This window comes from Mandrillus leucophaeus, unplaced genomic scaffold, assembly GCF_000951045.1.
Source record: "Mandrillus leucophaeus isolate KB7577 unplaced genomic scaffold, Mleu.le_1.0 Scaffold2145, whole genome shotgun sequence".
Classification (NCBI taxonomy): Eukaryota; Metazoa; Chordata; class Mammalia; order Primates; family Cercopithecidae; genus Mandrillus; species Mandrillus leucophaeus.
This window is the reverse complement of record NW_012102194.1, coordinates 50187-72188: the sequence shown is the minus strand read 5'-3', so window position 1 is coordinate 72188 and position 22002 is coordinate 50187. Positions and strand designations below refer to the sequence as shown.

Here is a 22002-nt window from a genome sequence, read left to right as displayed (position 1 = left end):
GAATGGCTGTGGGACTGAGTGCAGTGGCTCACACCTGTAATCCCAGCACTCTGGGAGGCCAAGGTGGGCAGACCACTTGAGCTCAGGAGTTTGAGACTACCCTGTGCAACATAGCAAGACTCACGTCTCTACAAAAAGTACAAAAATTAGGCAGGCGTGGGGGTGCACACCTGTAGTCCCAGCTACTTAGGAGGCTGAGGTGGGAGGATCGCTTGCACCTGGGAGGCGGAGGTTGCAGTGAGCAGAGATCACTCCATTGCACTCCAGCCTGGGTGACAGAGTGAAACCCTGTCTCCAAAAAAAAAATAGCTTTATATATTAATATCTAAGAATTTTTAAAAATAAAATAGCTGTGGACCACTGATTGAAGACCAGCTGGGACAAGGCACACACACTTCAACTGATGATGGCTACAGAAAACGACAAGAATCTGATTCTGATATCCTCTCCCCAGCTTGGAATGGTAGAAGACCCCTAGAACTTAGAAGTAAGTCTGGAGAAAAGGACCGAAACACCACTCATTGGTATTCTCCCAACCTCCGTCGATGCCCCGGGTTGTTTTCTTGTCTTCCAAGGAAAGTCAAAAGCCTTGAATGGTTAAGATTAAGTTTCTACTTCCAGTGCATGGAGGCTCTTAATAGAAATTAAGTAGTTATAGAAAAATTAAGTTAGATTTCCTGCCCGCCTGTGTTTGTGGACTGAGATTTGTACCTGTCTCACCCATCAGTCTTCCAAATTGATTTTACTAGTTAATTTGAGATTACAAATTATTCTACGTTGAAGTAGATGAGCATATTTTTTTAGCATAATGAGAAAGGTCATTGCAAATTTGATGCATTGTGAATTAAAATAAGTTAGGATGAAACGAAGGGGTGATAAGTGCTTTACTCTACAGAAGAGTTAATAATGTCAGACCTCCATGGAGAAATTACTCCACTAGATATGGATATGGGCTATAAGAAAAACTGAAAGCCAGAGCTGAAAATCTTAGCTTTGCTGGCCAAAATAAAAATATTACCATATATTTAAATAAATATTAAAGCATAAAAATGGCATGTGTTAATAACACTTAGATTTTACTCAGGAAGGACAAAGTACTGCCAAAGTTTTCAACAGACATAATTATATCTACCATGGTAAATTACTGTTACTGGGTTAAACGATTCTGTTTTGCTTATCAAGGAAGAAAGTCAACATTCCAGCTGTGCCACATTGAATAAACTGGCTGAAAAATATGTGTTACATTAATATAAAACACTGTAGGTAACATCAGCAAAAGTTCTGTAAGATGAGTTCATTAAAACAACAACCTGAGCATCTATATTAAGAGCATTTTAAATGTGTGTTTATTGTATTTATTTGGGAAACAAAACAAAACATTAAAGATACATTTATTTATCAAAAACAAGTCTTATGAGCAGGCAGTTGAAATGTTTAACATTGGACTAATACAGTAATAGAACTAACTTGTTAAATTTTGAAGACAGAAAAGATCCACTTTAACATAAAATACAAAACATCTTCATAAAATTTATTTTGTCCAGTCAAATGTGATCCTCCCTCTTGAGCCCAGGAGTTCCAGATAAGCCTGGGCAATATAGCAAGATCTCCATCTCAAACAAAATGTGATTTTAAAGAAGTTATGTGTATGTTATTCCTCTTCAAGCCATGGGAACGACTTTTAAATACTTTTTTGAAAATAAGGGGCATTTTGAACTGTGCCATCCAACCCAGTAGCCACTATCCACTTGTGACTATTTCAATTTAAATTCTAATTAGCTAAAATGAGAGAAAATTTTAAATTTACTTCCTCTGTCTAATTAGTTACATCTTAAGTGCTCAATAGCCATACAAGCCTATTGGACATTGCAAATTTATATTTTTAATGTGGTATGTTTATTTACATTTCCATCATGGTGGAAAGTTCTATCAGACAAGACTGCTTTAAATAACTTCTGAAAACCACTAATGTAATAAAGTTAGCAATAGAAGTCTGGAAATTTTCTTCTAAATGTAAAGTTTTGTTTCTGTGGTTTTGCTTCTAGTCCAGGGAATATTTCAGATACCACAAAATATTAACCAAATTCAAAATCTGCATATACAATTTGAAATTTCTTCTTGCCTAGGGTCGAATTGTATTTTTCTTTTAAGAAAATTATTTTTAATTGACAAATAATAACTGCGTGTATTTATGGGGTATGATGTGGTCTTTTGATCTATGTTTATAATGTGGATTACTATTCTGTATTAGCTCTGTTACTAGTAGTTTGTAAAATAACTTATGAAACTGAACAGTGAAGCCAAAGACTATCTTAGTTGGATTAAATCTGAATTACGGAAGTTAAAGCCTTTTTGCCCTTTATGGAAGATTTTTTTTATGCAAGATTTTTTAAATTATCTATTTTTTTTTTTCTTTTCCCGAGACGGAGTCTCACTCTGTCACCCAGGCTGGAGTGCAGTGGCACAATCTCGGCTCACTGCCATCTCCACCCCCTGGGTTCAAGTGATTCTCCTGCCTCAGCCTCCTGAGTAGCTGGGACTACAGGCACACGCCACCATGCCCGGCTACTTTTTTTGTATTTTTAGTAGAGACGAGGTTTCATCATGCTGGCCAGGCTGGTCTCAAACCCCTGACCTCAGGTGATCCACCCGTCTCGGCCTCCCAAAGTGCTGGGATTACAGGTGTGAGCCACTACGCCCAGTAAATTATCTACTTTTTAAGACCTTTGTAGGCATAGCTTAACTTATAAAGATGTATGTAGAAGTACTATGGTTTTATTAAGTTGAAGGCAACTACTACAACAAATCATTCAGAGAATTATTTTTAAAAATAAATCCTTAATATCTTATCTTTAAAAAGCTATACTTGTATATTATAAACTATACTTAAATTTTGCTAAAATACTCTAAAAGTTGAACTTTGAAAAGATATATTTGAAAATATGTATTCATTCTACAAATCGGTCACATAAAAAAAATCTAAATCTCGCAAGTCACGAAAATAAAAAGACTTGTCAAGTTTTATATGAATTATATTATTTGACTGAGTGGCTCCTTACTTTCTATTGGATTTCTTTCTCTACCTTATCAAAAAAACAAATTATATTAATGTCAATTATTTAAGACAAAGACATGGGTCAGAAGCCAGTGACCAAAACTAAAGGCTGACCTCTTACAAGGGAAAAAATTGCTTTTTGAACAATACCTAAGAATGCTATAAAACAGATGTGACTGAGGGCCATTTGATAGGTTAAAAGCTGAAAGATGGCATTAAACCTGGCAAAATGGTTCTTAAGCACAAATGGTCGAATGATGACATTATAGAGTACTTCCCATGGCTGAAACATTCAAGAACTTTCTTTAAAATCAAGTGCCTATGTTAAAAATAAAATCCTATGCATGAGCAAAATGGGATTATTTTTTAATTCTCTAAGAATCCTGTCAATATCCTTTAAAATCACTTCTTTCTAACTGAATTTGGAATCTTTTTTCACTTAAAACATTGTAAGATTTACATTTGTATGCATTTCAACTAGTAGAATCTATCAGAAAAATACAGCAAACATATTAAAACCTTCACCCAGACATTTCAGAAACCAAAAATTACGTTAGTGTCTGAATTTGGTCAGATCCTTAGCATTTAGAGTAGCATATTCTTAAATCTAACCTACCTAAATGGAACTACAGTTTTATAATATGATTTTCTACGTTAACCCTGAGAAAACGTCAGTGCTAAGATATTATCAGGAGGTAACTAAAGAAATGCTGTTCTCATCAGGAGTAAATTAAAAGAACACAGGTCTCATTGGAAAGTTTAGGTCAAACAATGTGTCAAGCCTATGATTCTGATGGATGTATAAGAAAGGTACTGTGGGTGCTTTGGTTATATGTAAACCATACCTCGCTTCTGAGTTAGTGGCATTAAGATCTAAGCCCTTGGTTACGATGTACTTGGCAGATACTCAATGTCTAGTGCCTGCAAGTTTCTATGCTTGGCAAATATTTCCCAGTGCCTCTTCTACGGCTCCCTACCTATCTTTATTCACTGACACTCAGATGTCATCTGTCATTACGTGCTAAGTGTACTGATCTTCTCACCCCACATTCAAAGGCAATGAAAACTACCATTTTATATTATTTGACTGATCGACTCCTTACTTTCTATTGAATTTCTTTCTCTGCCTTATCAAAAAAAAAAGTATATTAATGTCAATTATCTAAGACAAAGCCATGGGTCACAAGCCCATGAGTTTACTACCATTCCCTCAATGAAAGGTTGTCATCAAATCCACAGATGAAACATTACACATCTTCCTAATGTGATTCTACCTCCTTTATGAGCAGAAAAAGAAGTTTGGCAATTTCTACAGGTGTTAATGCAAACTACTCTGCCAGTACAGCAGGCTGATTTTGGAATTAGAACTTGAGAAACTTACAAAATAGTCTTAACAGTTTAAAAAAAAAAAAAAAAAAAGTTTGGCAGCTGCCGTTCAGGTGCTTCTGTCAGTGGCGTTGGGATCTCTTGACTTTTACTCCTGCTCCGACTCTGGAGGGGTCACTACTGGAAGCGACTGAGATCTGGCTTCAGCACTTCTGACATTATGTCTAAGGCTACGGATACTGCTGTTGATGGAGGTCACACACAACTTCCAGTCCCTTCCATTTTCCGAGAGATCACAAATTGGGTAGTTTTCTTGGAGGAACTCTGGTGGTAAAGACCCAAGACATAACAGTTTACTTGCAAATCACTTCTCAGAGAAATCAATTCATTCAACTTTCATTCTACTACGGTGTCTGTGAAAGGATCATTAACACTTCAATTAAAACACATAGGCTATAATCATTATTAAATTAGCTGAACAAATTCTTTAATCTAAAAAGAGAACTATATGAAACAGCACCATGCTTAAATCACAATAAAGCAAAAATCTCCCATGACCTTGCCACATACCAGAATAGAAATCCTCTGCTGCCTTGAGTATCCAAGGTCAACTTTTGTTACTCTCAAAAGTATCAAACAAGCATCTAGCATGTCACTTATCAGCTCGAATAGAGACATGCTAAGCCTCTGCAATGAACAAGAGGCTGCAGTGTCATCCTACTTTAAGAGGGAAGAAGCTGTAACTGCTAACTTTTCTGGTACTGCTGGATTTATCTCTGATAAAAGGAATAAGGGTATTTAGATCTTGCAATTAGAGGAAGACTTCTAAAAGGGAAGGTGACAGAGTAACATAATTCAAGGAGCACTCTTAGAGAAAGTGAGAAGACAGACAAGGAGAAAGGTATGGAAGAGAGGTGTTTATTAGAAGAACAGGGCTGCCCTCGGACACATCATTAGGTAATCAAAGGTCTAAGTGCCTTTCAGCCCTTGGAAAAGGATCTGGTGATCCCTACAGGTTAGCATTAGTTAGTTACATTAATCTCATTTGTTTTTCAATAGGGTTAATAGGCTAATAAACATGCCATAAACATCACATATATCCAAATTTTTTAGCAAAGCATGTGTCAAGGTTGAAAGGCTTTCGTACCCAAAGGACTAATTAATTAATGGATCAGTGGTAGCCTGGAAAAAGGTTTTTGTGGTATGTCACTGGATTCAGTATCCCACTCCATCCTGCTAACATTTTATGAATCAAAAATAAGTTCTGGAAAAAATGTTTATCCCATTTTCCCACAACAGCAAAGCTGGGAGGGATAATTACCACACCGGAAGACAAATACAATGCTTGCAAAGCTTTCAACAGGTGGCAACAAGGAGCCTAAATTGACTGGTATTTCCCAAAATGTGTTCTCTGGAACGCTAGTCATAAAAGAAGTTTCTTGGGGAAAAAGGTGCTAGTTGCACAAATGGGAAATGCTACCCTCTGCAGCTAGTCACCACTTGGGGATTTAAGATTGCACACAAGCATATTCAGGGTTCTGAACAATCCCACAGAAAAGACAAGTGGAGCCTCCTTTTGCTGATTGAAATGTTAGAGATGCAGCTGCATTGGTGGGACGCATAAATGAGGGAGGTGGCAGTGCACAGGACAACAGAAGGTCAGGGATCAAGACTGGGAGATTTAGGCAGGCTTGATGGCTAAAGGCATTCAGTTTTCAAACTGACAGTCGGCCAGGCACGGTGGCCAAGACGACCGGATTGCTTGAGCTCAGGAGTTCCAGACCAGCCTGGGCAACAATGGTGAAACCCTGTCTCTACTAAAAATACAAAAAAATTAGCCAGGCATGGTGGCGCATGCCTGTAGTCCTAGCTACTCAGGAGGCTGAGGTGGGAGAATCACCTGAGCCCGGGAAGTCGAGTCTGCAGTGAGCCATGATCCAGCCACTGTACTCCAGCCTGGGCAACAGGAATGAGACCCTGTCTCCAAAATAAAAGAAACTGACAGTCAAGTGAAACCTATCTATTGACTGAGGTCCTTGGGGTGCTTGCTTAAGGTCTTTCCTAGCCGTTTGACTTTAAAAGTATTTCACGAGGCTGGGCACAGTGGCTCACACTTGTTATTCCAGCACTTTGGGAGGCTGAGGCGGGTGGATCACTTGAGCCCAAGAGTTTGAGACCAGCCTGGCCAGCATAGTGAAATCCATCTCTACAAAAAAATTACAAAAATTAGCCAGGTGTGATGGCGCATGCCTGTAGTCCCAGTTACTCGAGAGGGTGAGGTGGGAGGATCATTTGAGCTTGGGAGGTCGAGGCTGCATTAAGCTGTGATCACGCCACTGCATTCCAGCCTGGGCAACAGAGTGAGACCCTGTCTCAAAAAAAAAAAAGAAAAGGTATTTCATGAAACACCTAAAACACCTACTAACATCTAGCTGAATTTGAGAAACACAGTTCAGGGAATGCTGACCTACACTGACAAGATATGATGCAGCAAAAAATATATTTATATTTTTCTTACATTAACATTAAAAGGTGCTAGCAGTATAAATGGTAACAGCCTGAATACTAACAATATAAATGTCAGTTATAGCAAGAAAGATCTAGAGGTCTTAGTTGACCATATATTTTATTTTATTCTATTTTATTTCATTGAGACAGGGTCTCACTCTGTCACCCAGGCTTGAGTGCAGTGGCACAATCACGGCTCACTGCAGCCTCAACCTTCTAGGCTCAAGTGATCCTCCTGCCTTAGCCTCCCAAGTAGCTAGGGAGTAGCTAGTAGCCAGTGTATGCCCAGCTAATTTTTGTATTTTTTGTAGAGACAGGGTTTCACCAGGTTGCCCAGGCTGGTCTCGAACTCCTGAGCTCAAGGCATCCTCCTGCCTCTGGCTCCCAAAAGGGCTGGGATTACAGGCATGAGCCACTGCGCCTGACCTGACCATAAATTTTTAAATGGCATGTGACATTTTAGGCTGCATTAACAGCCTAATAGGTTGTACTATTGTATCCTGGGTGGATTTAAGCACATCTGAAGGTAGTTATTGAATCAAATCATGAAGGATCAGGGCAACATGTATGTGAGGAATTCTGAAGGGAAATGTTAATATTTAACTGAAAAAGCATAAGGCTTAAGAGGGAAAAGGTTGGGTAGAACATTTCCTCTCCAACCCTCATGCTACCATGTGGAGAGACCTCTACATTGGAAAGTTGGGATGAATGGGACATGTACGATTGAAGAATAAAGCTGCTATTTTTATCTTCACCTGCCTGAATGGAGCAGCCCTCTCTCACTCGGTTCTGAACTTAAAAGGGAGTGTCTTTATGATCTCCTAATGCTCCAGCAGGAAGTGATGGCTGTCATTAACTGCTTGAAGGCCCAACCTGTGAAAAGTGATTGGATTGACCCTGTTTAGGTAGAGAAGGGATAACCAAGACAAATGTGTATGATTTACAAAGGAAGGTACATTTTGAGTCACTAGAAGGAAGAACTTTCCCATGAATTGTAGCTGAGACAGCAGGTGCCTCATCAATGGAAGTGTTCAAAGCCCAGGGGAGGTGACTCTGTCAAAGTTGAGATAGGAGTTCCTGCTGTGGGTGGGATGTTGTATTAGAGGGCCTGTAAAGTATTTCCTATTGCTAAGATTCGACAGTTCTGCAATATAAAGACATGGATGGGGGTTTAAGGAGTGAGGGTTGTTCGCTAATTGCAAATCTGCCTACTAACTTCCTCCCTATCAATTAAGAGCCCTTAAGTGATACTGAACTCTCATCAGAGAGCATCAGATAATAGTTATTTATATGAAATCTACACCTTTGGCTCCTGGACAGAGTTACCTTTGACTACTAATTTTCAGAAACTTTTCCCCCAAATAACAAAATATTAGGGTAAGAAACTATATTAGAATACAAGAATAAATTGGTTTATTCATTCAATGGGATATGAATCAGCAGTTCAAATGTATGAAAAGATCTCAAAAACATAATGTTGAGTGATTTTAAGTTGTGCAAAAAGATTACTGTACATCCCCATTTACGTACATTAAAACAACCACATGCCGAGTGCAGTGGCTCACACCTACAATCCCAGCACTTTGGAAGGCCAACGTGGGAGGATTGCTTGAGCCCACCAGTTTGAGGCTGGAGTGCAGCGTTGCAGTGAGCAACAGTGAGCCACGATCACACTACTGCACTCCAGCCTGGGCAACAGAGCAAGACTCCATTTCAAAGAAAAAGAAAAGAAAAAATAAAGTAAAATAAAATAACTACAGAACAATATTACATATTATTTATGGATCTATTAACATAGGTAGCAAAAGTATAAAACATGCATGGGAATGATATATCCAATTCCAGGACTGTGATTACTTCTGGGGAGCAGGAGAGGGGAAAGGGATGATGAGTTGGAGTGTTAATTATATCAGTAAAGCTTTATTATTTTTTTAAAAACAAAAACGTGGAGCACAAAACACGAAATGTCTATTATCAGTGACGGGGGTAGACAGGTATTTATTATATTATTTTCCATACATTTCTGTATGTTTCAACTCATTTCGAATGAAGCAGCACTTTTACAGAAATCATATTAGGGGTCATAATCCCAGTTCTCCCACAAGTGCAGGTCTCTCCTCTCATATCTGATCACCCAGCCTTTGCTCTGACTCTTCCTTCTCCAAGTTCATTTTATCTTTATATTAAAGTGAAAGAGACTTTCTTGTCAGCTTCTACTCCTTGGGGCTGGCTCTGCCCCTTGGGACAACAATGACTCTACTGTCTTCTCTCTGCTGAAATAACTGAAATGATTGTCCTTCTACAAAGCAATAGAACTTTGAGTCTTAGGAGAAATTTGTTAAAATCTGCCCTATGTGGATAATACATCAAACTCGTGCTGAATATTTGTTTACTGCAAAAGACATCTTTCAGATTTTAATATAATTCAGTGAGAGAGAAAATGATAAAAGGCTTAGAAAATATTTTTCATCAACTTTTAAAGAAGTAATCTTTTCTAGATGTTAAAGAACTATAAAAGTCACCTATTTTTCCCTGCATTAAAAAAAAAAGTAATTAGAAAGACACTATTTCTTTCATAAACACATTCATTTCAGAATTGCCTACAAACTTTTTTTTTAACCATAAAGTAAGGGAAATTGAGTTTAGTTTTTTTGCCTAGTAGGTTAGCTCAGTGATGTTCAAGTTGCAAGTTGTGACCAATTACTAGGTTGTGAAATCAGTGATAGCAGTACTTGAAAGAAATGTAATGGAAGAGAAAATACTGGAATGTAACACTCATAGAGTAAGTACTGTTTGTGAAACTTTTGCTTTGGTTTTTAAAAGTCACACTCACACAGAGGCATGTACTGTGTCACAATGTAAAATGTAGTTCTTATTATGGGTTGCAGCAAAAAAAAAGTTTGAAAACAATTGGGTTAGATGATAACAAATGCTTATAAAAGCTGCTAGCTGAAAACCAGGTTTCTTTATTCTGAAACACCAGTGTTGTTCAAATTTGTTGGCTATGAAAATGTATGATATGAAGGTAGGAACCACCTGAGATCAGAGCTACATGTTTGCTGGGTGCCAGTGACACAAGTAAGAAATATTTTGCTTCCACTTTGTCCAAATTTAAGATTTCACAAGAAGTTTTTAGAAGCTTTATTACTTCACTTAGCATATGTCACAGAGACTATATTAGGCTAATGTGCACAAGAAAAACTTAGCAAATTAACCTTCTGTGCTTTTGTTGACACTTCTGCAAATGGATAAAGCCCTTTAGCTTTGACCTTGCTCCTCAGTCAATGAAGGTGTTTTGAGTTTTCATACCCCTGGCAGTCCATAGCAGGGAGCTACAGTCAATAACCCCTTTCCTGTTCTAGCAAAGCCATTCAAGACACAGCAATTAGCCCTAAGAACCCAAATGCAGAGAGAAATACAATTCATGATCTTGCTCCTTGCTGTACTCTAATGAGGGACTCAGTAAAAGTTCCATTCTCCCCAGAACAAACACAACCTGAATGGATTCTTCTTTCTGCCCTTCTCTTAAACACAATTGGCTTTTATTTATTCAGACATACTCTACATGTAACAAACCTTGGAGAGCACTAATCTTATTAGGGTCAAGGGCATACAGGCCATGCTTTAGATTGCCATAGACGTTACTTTGGATCAGGACATCTTTTGTGAAGAGTTTGTGAATAAGGTATCTAGCTGACAGGCTTGCGCAAGACTTAGCTTTTGCCAAAGTCAGTACTGAATATGGCATCCGTATATTTCTCCAAGGTCTTCCAAAATAGCCTAGAAGCAAAAGAGAAAGATGTCAATTTTCACAGCAGATGTTAGGTTGCATTATTTTTTAAAGGCTGAAACAGAAACACTGATTTTTCTGAATTGTTAGGCTCAAGAATTTGAGAGGTTAAAAATCTAAGGCCTTAAACATTTTTATTTATTTTAAAGACAGAGTCTTGCTCTGTTGCCTAGGCTGGAATGCAGTAGCACAATCATGGCTCACTGCAGCCCCAGCCTCCCAGGACTTGAGTAATCCTCTTAGCTTAGCCACTCGCCACTCAAGTAGCTGGGGCTACAGGTCCACCCCACCACCCCCAGCTAATTTTTTTTATCTTTTATAGAGGCAGGGTCTCACTTTGTTCCTCAGGCTGGTCTCAAACTTCCAGACTCAAACGATCCTCCTGCCTCGGCCTCCCAAAGTACTGGGATTACAGGTATAAGCCGTCGTGCCCAGCCTAAAGCCTTGCGTTTTTAGTGGATTATGAGACAGCATGAGAAATGAGGTAGAAATCACTGTGATTACACATGCTACCACGGTTCAACAGGAAGATTTAATATGCTGTTACCTTTTAGGATACAATAAGTTTTAAAATTACATTAAGTAACAAATTCTAAGTAATTTAATGCACTGTTTCCCTACTTATAAGAAAGATTTTTTCAAAAATAAGCTCCATGATTCTTCCTGAAATAGTTATAAATTTTAAAATGTAGGTTTTCTATTTAGTATTAAATTCATTTTAAATCAACACACTGCTGGTTCACTTTACATATTGTATCTTAGAGATCTTATTTGAAATGAAAAGTAAGTTTTAAGACTTTTCATTTCTCAACTCTACAGCTTAATCATCATCATCTCTCTTCAGTCCATAGTGATTCAAATTAACTCTATTTGAAAAATATTATATTTTACATATAATAATTATTTGTTAAATAAAATATATTTTAAAATATAATATAATTATTATAAGTCAGTAAGTATATTCTTCATCTTAGAACATCCATCATTTAATAGGTGGCAATAAAAACTATTGAATCATCCAGATTCAACATTTAGCAGGAGAGATTATTTAGAAACACATTTAATGGGTCCAAAGACTTAATTCTGGGAGATTTACCTAGTAATATTTATCAAGGGTCAGGAAAAAAGGTTAATACTCTTTAACCTGGTAATTCAATTTCTAAGAACCTAACCTAAGATAATCCAAAGTATGAAAAAATCTATCTGAATCGGCCGGTGCAGTGGCTCACACCTGCAATCCAGCACTTTGGGAGGCTGAGGCAGGTGGATCACCTGAGGTCAGGAGTTCAAGATCAGCCTGGCCAACATGGTGAAACCCTGTCTCTACTAAAAAAAAAAAAAAAAAAAAAAAAAAAAATCTGAATGAAGACTGTTTTTTTGTAGACTGATTTGTAATCCCCTTCCAAAAAACCCTCAAACCAAAATGACAACAACAACAAAATGAAACAAAGTAGGAGACAAATAAATTGGGATGCACTTAATTAATGGAATGTTATAATCCTACTTAGAGCAATGATTACGAAGATTGTAGATTCTTGAGGAAAAATAGATACATATTATGTTAGAGAAGGGGAGTAATTATATGGGAATCATAATGTTTCCAAATGTTCACAGGAAAAAAAAAACTGGAGGAAAATGAAAATGCCCACAACAGTTTTTTAAAGTATTTTGATCGTGGGAGCTTTCTTCCCCCTCTTAAAAATATTTTCCAATTTTTAAAATAAAATGGCATAACGGACTCCACACACACTACAGTGACTGCTTGGCTCACAGTGGGCTTAGTTGCCCCGTCCCCTCGTTATAGCTGAGTCAGGGTTAGAGACATGTGGCCCAAGTTCTCACAGTCTTGGGGCTGCTCTAGTTCTTGCCTGCCTGAGACTCACTCGGTTCTTTGCTTCTTTGAATACAGGAGCTATTCAACTGGTGACTTGTGTTGTTGTTTAATTTATCCAGTCTGTGTCTGTAGTGTACAATCTTAACAAATACAGTAGTTAGATTACTTTTATAATGGAAGAAATAAAGCTATATCTTGTCAATGATTTCCTTTGAAAAGGATCCCAGGTAGTATTCTACTTAGGGTTAACATGGGGGCAGGGTACAGAGAGAATGAAGTTTTGCTACTTCAGATGTCACTCATCGGTATGGGTGATGCTAAAGCCCAGCACCCTGGGAAGATGCATTGGGAAGCACAAGTGGCAGGTGGCACAGTCACTACTGAACCACTGCCACTTGACACCCATCAAAGCAGGAGGCGCCTTTAACAGACAGTTTAGCAGTGGGAGCACAATGTTCTGAGAGATGAGATTCACAAATTCGTGCCAAAAATCCTATTGCACACCTGCAATGTGCCAGGCACACAGAGAACAAGAAGTGTATCTCAGCTGCAGCCCCTCCCCTTCACCACAGAGGGCAGTGCCTTATCAGAGCTCACACGGTCCAGTGAGTCGGCAAAGAGCCACTTTCCGTAGGAAAAATAACAGTCCCAGAACCATGTGTCTATATATTTCATTAACTCATTAATAAAAGACATTAAATTGTTTCACTTTCTGACGAAATTTCTCAAACACACATAAAAGTAGAGAGAATAGTACAATGAGCCCCAAAAATGCATCACTCAGATTCAACATTTATCAGCAAGAGAATTTATTTAAAAATAAGTTTTTTAAAAACTCACCCCATGCTTCACCAGGTTCCTCTGGATTTTCAGTGGAAGGCTCTTGCATTTCTTCAGGGATAGAATTACTGTTTGGCTGCAAGTTCCCCTTTTCTCTCATTTCAGAATAATTCATTGGCTGAAACATCCAAGAACTGCCTTCACCACCATCACTGTCCCTATGGTCATTTCTGTCTGCAGATGCTGGTGCAACAGGGTTGGTAAGCTTTTTATTTTTGCGAACAGTTTTCTGTTGAAATACAAAACCATATCCGTAAACAAAGTCCCACAGCAAGAAAATATGTCTGTGCTCTACCACCTACCAGGCCCCCCCTAGGGAAGCAACTAACTCTTTAAAAGGTGGGCTGAAGCCATAGGAATACTGTTTGTCGCAATACTATCTGGAAAGAAGGAAAGGGGTGGCTTCTTCCGCAAGCTGTCATGACCCGCTGCTCCTTGGAGGATTTTGTAGCTTTGTCTAAGGAACTGAATGAGAACTGCTGGGACAAATTAAGTGCATAATAAACATTTCACAAATAAACAAAGCAGTGAGTTTCTTGGAGATGACCACTTTTTGTTTCTCATGTTTTGTTTGTATTCTTTTTCCCTAGTGGCGCTCAAGTCTGGCTGCCCGTTTGAATGACCTTCGGGATCTGTAAAAACAAATGGTTGTGCTGGGCCCCACCCTAGGCAAATTCAGCCAGAATCTCTGGCAGTGGGAGTGGGGAGCTCAGGCGTTAGTAACTATTTTTAAGTGTCTCATGTAATTCTAATATGCACCCAGGGTTGACAACCACTGCTCTGGGTTAGCGCTTCTTGAACTTTAGTGTGCACACAAATCACATGGGGGATGGAGGTTGGGGAGGGTCTTGCTAAAATGCAAATTTTGCCCCTGAATCAAGACCCTGCAATTTTCACAAGCTTGCCAGTGGTCCACTGCTGCTGGGCTGTGGACCTACTCTGAGTGACAAGGACCTGTCCCATTCCTAGTCAAGCACACAGCAGGCACTTGGCAGACACTGCTTCTCTTCTCTTTTGACACCTAAGCAAATATGCAAATTACCATTTTCCAGGCAGTGTCTTAATTTTACATTCAAATTGTTTAGGGTGCAATTTTTGAAGGCTATAAAATGGAATGTTAAAAATAAGCAGATTTGGTTTCAGGCAGATGGTGCTTGAGCTATCACTGAAATCAACCCGTTCACCAGGAAAACATACGCTCAGCTACAAATATTCTTGGCAAATTGTTTCCATAAACTTACTCTAGAGACACAGGAGCGACTAGACATGGCCAGAAGAAAAGGGGGTTGGTGGAAATTAGGAACTGTCATTAAGATACATATTTCATCAAAAGACAACAGATATGACACTCTTCCCTAATGGCCCGGTCGTGGTAAAACAAACAAAAATCTCTAATGTAGTTTGAAGATAGACTGGAGGAGAGAGAAACTAGATTTCTGTTATCACATAACTATATGGAGTGTAAAATATCTGTAATCGTTTAACGTCATAACGTGTTTATTTCACCAAGTTCCATCATCACTAAAAGTGAACAAGTAATGAAGTGCCTGCATTTTCCCCTGCACCTCCTCAGCTACCATTGAAACAGCCAAAGAGCACACAGCTAGCTCCTTTTTGTGTTGCTCGGTGAGATACTGAAAAAGATTTGCCAAATATCTTTGTAGCTGAAACTATTTTCCTAGTATTATCCTTGGCTTCAAATATACTAATTATAGCACTTTATTTATCTTTAGGATATTTTTATAGAGCATAAATCTCAAAAAAGTAAAATAAACATGCAGTATGCTTTTGAAAGAACATCCCATGCCCCCTAAGTTAAGTTAATGAGAATTTTAGCACACGGCCTAAAGAGCCTGTAACTCATGCTATCAGTTCTGAAGCTGTACACAGTACAAACTCAGGTAATAGTAACCATATTTAGACGAAAAATAACTTACTGGAGTACTCTTGGCTTCAGAACATAAACAGTAGATCATAGAATTGATACCAGAAATACAGTCCTGCCAGTCTTTTCCATGTTCACACAAATCACAGGTGGGAAAAGTTGTTGCCAGATATTCTGCAAACAGCAGAAAGTATTCACGAAAATTAGAAAAAAAATTAACAAACTAACGAAAATTTTTTTTCTTTAAATACTGACTTTTAGATGGTTCCATTGTGTAATGGTGAGCACTCTGGACTCTTAAATACTGACTTTGTCTCTTTCTACTTCTCATCCTTTTCTCTTATTCTTTCTGAGAATTTAGAAATTCCACCCAATGAGGATGCTTTGCTGAATTATTTCCCCTACCATGAGATCCCTAAAACACTGACGTAGGAAGCTAATATTGAGCTCTTGTTGCTCAAAAAAAAAAAAAAAAAAAAAAAAAGGTGTAGGCCGAGCACAGTGGCTCACGTCTGTAACCCCAGTGTTTTGGGAGGTCAAGGCAGGAGGACCAGGAGTTTGAGAACAGCTTAGGCAGCAAAGTGAGACCTCATCTCTATAAAAAATACAAAACTTAGCTGGGTATGGTGGCATGCACCTGTGGGCCTAGCTACTCAGGAGGCTGGGGAGGAAGGGTTGCTTGAGCCCAGGAGTTGGAGGCTGCACCAGAGCTATGATCACACCACTGCACTCCAGCCTGGGCGACAGAGCAAGACCATGTGTCTGAAAAACAATTTTAAGTGTGTAACCAAATGGTGACTCTTTCAGGGTGTTCAGACCATTTAATAACCCAATGGATAAATCAGAGCTAAAAGGAAACATATCAAGAGAAAATAGTGTTACTGCAAACATGATTACACCAGGGGCTCACTCATTGTGTCTATCTTCCCCAGCTCTTCCCTCTGCCTAGAACATCCTCCTGTTCCCTCTACCTAGTGAAGGAGTCCTTCAGAATCCAGCTCAAACATCCTGTCCTTAGTTAAGCCTTCCCCAACTCCCTCAAAGCAGCTGCTCTGAGCTTCCCCAACACTACCACACTGGACTGGGATGTATCTGTTTCCATCAACATGTCCCTTTCTAGACTATGAGCTCCTCATAGGCAGAAACACTTATTCATTGTAGTATCCTTAGTACTCATGAGTTCTAGGATCTCAATAGACATGTCTGGAAGGCAGGAAGGCAGGAGGCTAAAAAGGACTAATCATAAAATTCTATTTCTGTGTTGCTAGTCTCCAGCACTGACAAGCCTTTAATTCCCCCACCTTTTGGCAGAGGAAGCTTTTTCCTTTCTTTTTTTTTTTTAAAGTAGCAAGTTTCAGGGCTAAAGAATTGACTTAGTACTAACCATAAACAACTGTAATAGATGAGGCTTGTCTTATTCAACCATTCAAGTCAATGGACAAGTTTTATTCTTTGGAAGTTGTTACCAATGATATATTATTAAGTTGTAAAATCAGGGTCAGACAGGTGAAAAAAATGAAGAGTTTTAAGATTCACACAGACTTCATTGTTATTCCTTCAACTGCCAATAACATTCATTATATGACCAAATGATTATTAAAAATAAGATTCCATTATCACTTAATGTACACATACCTCTCAATGCAGCCATTTTGTTTGGGTCAAGGGACTGGCTGTCTTTCAAATGGATATCCACTGAGTTGCTAATCAGGATTTCCTTGGAGAACAAAATACGAACCAAATAGCAGGCGGCTTGCTTAGGTTTGGCCATATTTCGTACGGCCAGCAAATGAGTTTTAAGTACTCTGACATTTCTTTTTGGATCACCAAGATAGCCTTTAAAAATAAAGAGAAAAAGGAACATCCTTGGTTTTGTCATGCAAAGGTATCCTGAAAGTACACAAGAGAATTACACTGATTTCTTTCTTCTTCTTCAAATAAGGCAAATGCTGATAAACTGATTTCTAATTCATGAATTTCTACTTGGGTGAATTTTTTTTTTGATGCTTATCTCTTCCTTTCCCTTAAATGGGTCTCTTTGACACCATCTGCCAAACTGTCAACATTCTTCACTTCTGCTGGTCTTGAGCTTACTGTATTGAACTACTCTCTTCATTAGTTTGAACACACGTCATTGTTAGGCTGCAGGTGCATATGTAAACATGTTGCCCTGAGTTCCCACTGCTCCATTTCACACTCTAAAAGTATACTCAGAGCCATTCTACTGGGTAAGTGGATGTTCCCTGAAGACAGTATTGAAAGCATGGGTGGGGATCATTAAGAAAATTTTCAAATAGCTAGCATTTATCAGTAGTTCCTGTATATCAGGCAGGTGCTAAATATTTTACATCTATGCACCAGCTCAGTTTCATCATTCTAACACCTCTATCATTACTCCCACCCCATTATTCCCATCCCCATTATTTCCAAATGAGGAGACCGAGGCCCAAAGAAGATAAGTTATTTGAAAAGGTCACACTGCTAGTTACAGAGCCAGTTTTAAAATCTGTTTATGAGTCAACTGCTCTAAACCATGAATCTTCTACTAATATCTTCCATTCTTTTTCCTATTTTTTTAAAAGAAAAAATTGAAATCATGCTTTAAGTATAGTTTAAATCCTGCTTTTTCAGTTAACATTGTATTTTGAGATTTCTCTGTTTTCATCTTTTTAAAAAAAATCTGCATTCCTGTCACCATGATTTTCCTGACAAGTGACATTTATGTAGTACTTACGTCCGAGGCATTGTGTTAAGAGCTTTAAATGCATTGTCCTAGCCAGGTGCCGTGGCTCACGCCTGTAATCTCAGCACTCTGGGAGGCCGAGGCGGGCGGATCATGAGGTCAGGGGATGGAGACCATCCTGGCTAACACGGTGAAACCCCATCTCTACTAAAACTACAAAAAATTAGCTGGGCATGGTGGCGGGCGCCTGTAGTCCCAGCTACTCGGGAGGCTGAGGCAGGAGAATGGCGTGAACCCGGGAGGCAGAGCTTGCAATGAGCCGAGAGCGACAGAGCGAGACTCCAGCCTGAGAGACAGAGCGAGACTCCGTCTCAAGAAAAAAAAGAGAGAGAGCTTTAAATGCATTGTCCTATTTGATCTTCACAATTCTGTGAAGTAGGCACTATTATTTTTGTCACTTCACAGCTGAAGAAACTAATATTTAGGTTACGAAAGGGGCTGAAGGTCATAAGGTTAGTAAGACACAGAGCGGGGATTTGAAATCAAGCAGACAGACATGAGAGCTCATGCCCTCAACTATCAGGCTTTACTGCCTCACATGCTGTGGATATACCAGAAGTCAAGTGATTAATTCCCTATCATCATTTATTTTTGTTTGTTTGTTTCCAAATTTTCCCAATGATTCCGTAAAGGACATTCTTGTACCAAAATTTTTATGTAATTTTTTATTACACTTTCAGAGAGAAGTGAGATTACAGTCAACTGGCATAAATGTTTTTATGGATTTTTCTACAAACTATCTTTCAGAAAGTTTGTACCAATGTATACTTCTAACAATGTATCAGAGTGCCCATTTTAGTACAGAGAATCAACTTTTGTTTCTGGGTTTTTTGTTTGTTTGTTTTTTGTTTTTTTTTGGCTGGAGTACAGTACAGTGGCATGATCATGGCTTGCTATAGCCTCAACCTTCTGGGCTGCTCAAGTGATCCTCCCACCTCAGCCTCCCAAGTAGCTAGGATTACAGGCACATGCCACCACGCCTGGCTAATTTTTTGTATCTTTGTAGAGATGGGGTTTTGCTATGTTGCCCACGCTGGTCTCAAACTCCTGGGCTCAAGCGATTTTCCCACCTCAGCCTCCTAGATTGCTGGGATTAACAAGTCTGAGCCACTGTGCCCAGCCGAGACCACAATTTTTGAAATTTCTTCTAGTTTGAGTAATAAAATAATTTAAAGGAATAAGCTCTCCTCTAGGAAGGGAGTCAACAAACTACAGTCCACTGGCCCATCCCCCCACCGACATGTGTGAAAGGTATGCTGGCCATGGCCATGCCTATTCATTCGTCTACGGGCTGAGGCTGCTCTTATGTTACAACAGCAAATGTGGGTATTTGTGACAGACAATACTATCTAGCCCTTTCACAGAAAAGGTTTCCTGACCCCTGTTCTAGGATATTAATAAGAGATAAGCTGCTTAGAAGTTGAGACAAAAATGAACTGACTACAAAATATTTGGAAGGCTTACCCTTAGAAGCCACAGAGCTTGGGGTCCCCTCATCTCTGCCACTGTGGCTTGGCAGGCAGTACATGAACTGGTAAGATACGTGAGCTTTAGGCCAGTTACGGTGGCTCATGCCTGTAATCCTAGCACTTTGGGAGGCCAAGACAGATGGATCACTTGAGGCTGGCAGTTTGAGAACAGCCTGGCCAAAATCGCAAAACCCCATCTCTACTAAAAATACACAAATTAGCTGGGCGTAGTGGTGTGTGCTTGTAATTCCAGCTACTTGGGAGGCTAAGGCAGAAGAATCGCTTGAACCTGGGAGGCGGAGGTTGCAGTGAGCCAAGATCATGCCCCTGCACTCCAGCCTGGGCAATAGAGCAAGACTCCACCTCAAAAAGAAAAAAGACACATGAGTTTTAAAGTCAGAGAAAGCTGGGGCAGAGCTCAAGTCCTACTCACCAGCTCTGTGACCTTGGGGATGGGGATAATAAAAGTGCCAACACCATGGGGTCATTATGGGTATAAGTGGAGAAGAGGTATGTCAATTGTTTAGCACAGTGCCTTGCATGTAATATGCACTCAATAAATGTTAGTCATGGTTCTGAATATCACCTAAAACCTGTCCTCAAAACAGGAAACACACAGCTTTCACTGTCTTGCATCAAGTAAGTGGAAGAATGTAGCTCAAATAGTGCCACTTATAATGTGTGTCATTTCAAACTCACCATACTTGGGAGGGATACAGACAGGTGATGAGGAAGAATCCTGGCCACTGTCACTGTTCAATAAAGTTGAGCGATTCATTGTGTTGAGGCTGTTTTCCGTGTTGGTATCTACTTTTACCAAAATGTTCAGAGGTAACAGTGCTGAAAGAAAAGAACTCTCAACTGACAATTCTATATCCAGCAAAACTATTTTTCAGGTACAGAGGGGAAATACACTCTCAGACAAAAGAAAACTAAAAATATTTGTTGCCAGCAGACCTACTTTTTTTTTTTTTTTTTAGACTCTGTTGCCCAGGCTGCAGTGCAATGGCATGATCTCGGCTTACTACAACCTCCGCCCACTGGGTTCAAGCAATTCTCATGCCTCAGCCTTCCGAGTAGCTGGAATTACAGGCACCCACCACCACACCTGGCTAATTTTTGTATTTTTAATAGACATGGGTTTTCGCCATGTTGGCCAGGCTGGTCTTGAACTCCTGACCTCAAGTGATCTGCCTGCCTCAGCCTCCCAAAGAGCTGGAGACCTACTCTTAAAGAATGGCTAAAAGAAGATCTTTAAACATAAAGGTTATGATGATAGAAGGAACAGTGGCACATCAGAAACGAAGAAAGAATAGAAAGATGCATGTGGAGAAATGGAACAGCCACACTGGAAAACAATTACTACATTTGTAATTATAATTACTATTATTGTAATTATTATTATAATTTAAAATGTAGTAATTAATTGCAGGGTTTTCTTAGGGTTAAGCACCTAAGAGTGAAATTGCTGGAAATTTCACTCTTAGGTATTTATCCCAGAGAAATAAGAGCTCGTGTTGACACAAAAACCTTCACATGAGTATCCTCAGCAGCTTTGTGATAGCCAAAACCTGAAAACAACCCAAGTGTCCTTCAATAGGTGAATGGTTAAAGAAACTGTGGTAAATCCATACCACAGAATACTATTCAGCAATAAAAATGAAAAAGAGAAAGAGCAGAAAAACAGGCGATACAAAACCATCATGAGTTCTCTAAATTATATGGAATGACTGAAACAAAAGTGAAAACACCATCTGATACCTATGACTATGATATTTAAAGGTGGGGAGAAAAAGAGACCTAAGTGGAATTAAAGTTTCAACACTTCACTCTAAGTGGTAAAATGCTGATTCCAACAGGCAGTGATAAGTCACATATGTATACAGTAACACTCAGAGCAACCACTAGGAAAACAGCACAAAGCAATATACTCAAAAACAAACAAATCAACATGGAATGCTTAAAATGTTCAAGTAACTCACAGGAAGGCAAGAAAAAGAAAAGGAGAATGAGAAACAGAAAATAAACAGAAAAATAATAAAATGGAAGGGTTTAAACCCTGTATCAATAATTACGTTAAATGCAAATAATCTAAACATATCAATTAAGTGGCAGCAATTGACAAAGTACATAAAAAACAAAACCCTCGATTGCCAGGTAGTGTAAATGAAAACAAAAAAGAAAAACAAGACCCACCTGTATGCTCTTTATTAGAAACTCTACAAATTCAATAACATAAGTAGGTTAAAAGCAAAAGAATGAAAAATTACCATGTGATATGGTTTGGATTTGTATCCCTGCCTAAACTTCATGTCAAATTGGAGGAGTGGCCTGGTGGGAAGTGACTGGATAATGTGGGCGGATTTCCCCCTTGCTGTTCTCATGAGAGTGAGTGAGTTCTCACGAGATCTGATGGTTTAAAAGTGTGTGGCACTTCCCCCTTTGCTCTCTCCTGCCACCATATGAAGAAGGTGCTTGCTTCCCCTTCACCTTCTGCCATAACTTTAAGTTTCCTGAGATCTCCCAGTCATGCTTCCTGTTAAGGCTGTGGA

The 22002-nt window shown here is 39.1% G+C and overlaps 1 protein-coding gene across 2 annotated transcripts in view; it reads right to left on the bottom strand.

Annotated features, from left to right (window-relative positions):
* Positions 1–4529: 4529 nt before the first annotated feature.
* BEND2 (BEN domain containing 2) overlaps positions 4530–22002 on the bottom strand; it is a 53899-nt gene continuing 36426 nt past the window's right edge. Inside the window, exons 9-14 of one of the 2 annotated variants that reach the window (XM_011980559.1) lie at positions 20150–20290; positions 16874–17074; positions 15291–15412; positions 13354–13582; positions 10466–10669; positions 4530–4705 (exon numbers count right to left, since the gene is read on the bottom strand). In XM_011980559.1, coding sequence (XP_011835949.1) covers positions 4530–4705; positions 10466–10669; positions 13354–13582; positions 15291–15412; positions 16874–17074; positions 20150–20290 — 1073 coding nt within the window. Of the gene's footprint in view, positions 4706–10439; positions 10670–13353; positions 13583–15290; positions 15413–16873; positions 17075–20149; positions 20291–22002 lie in introns of those variants that run through there. The other variant, XM_011980560.1, reaches the window with a different exon arrangement.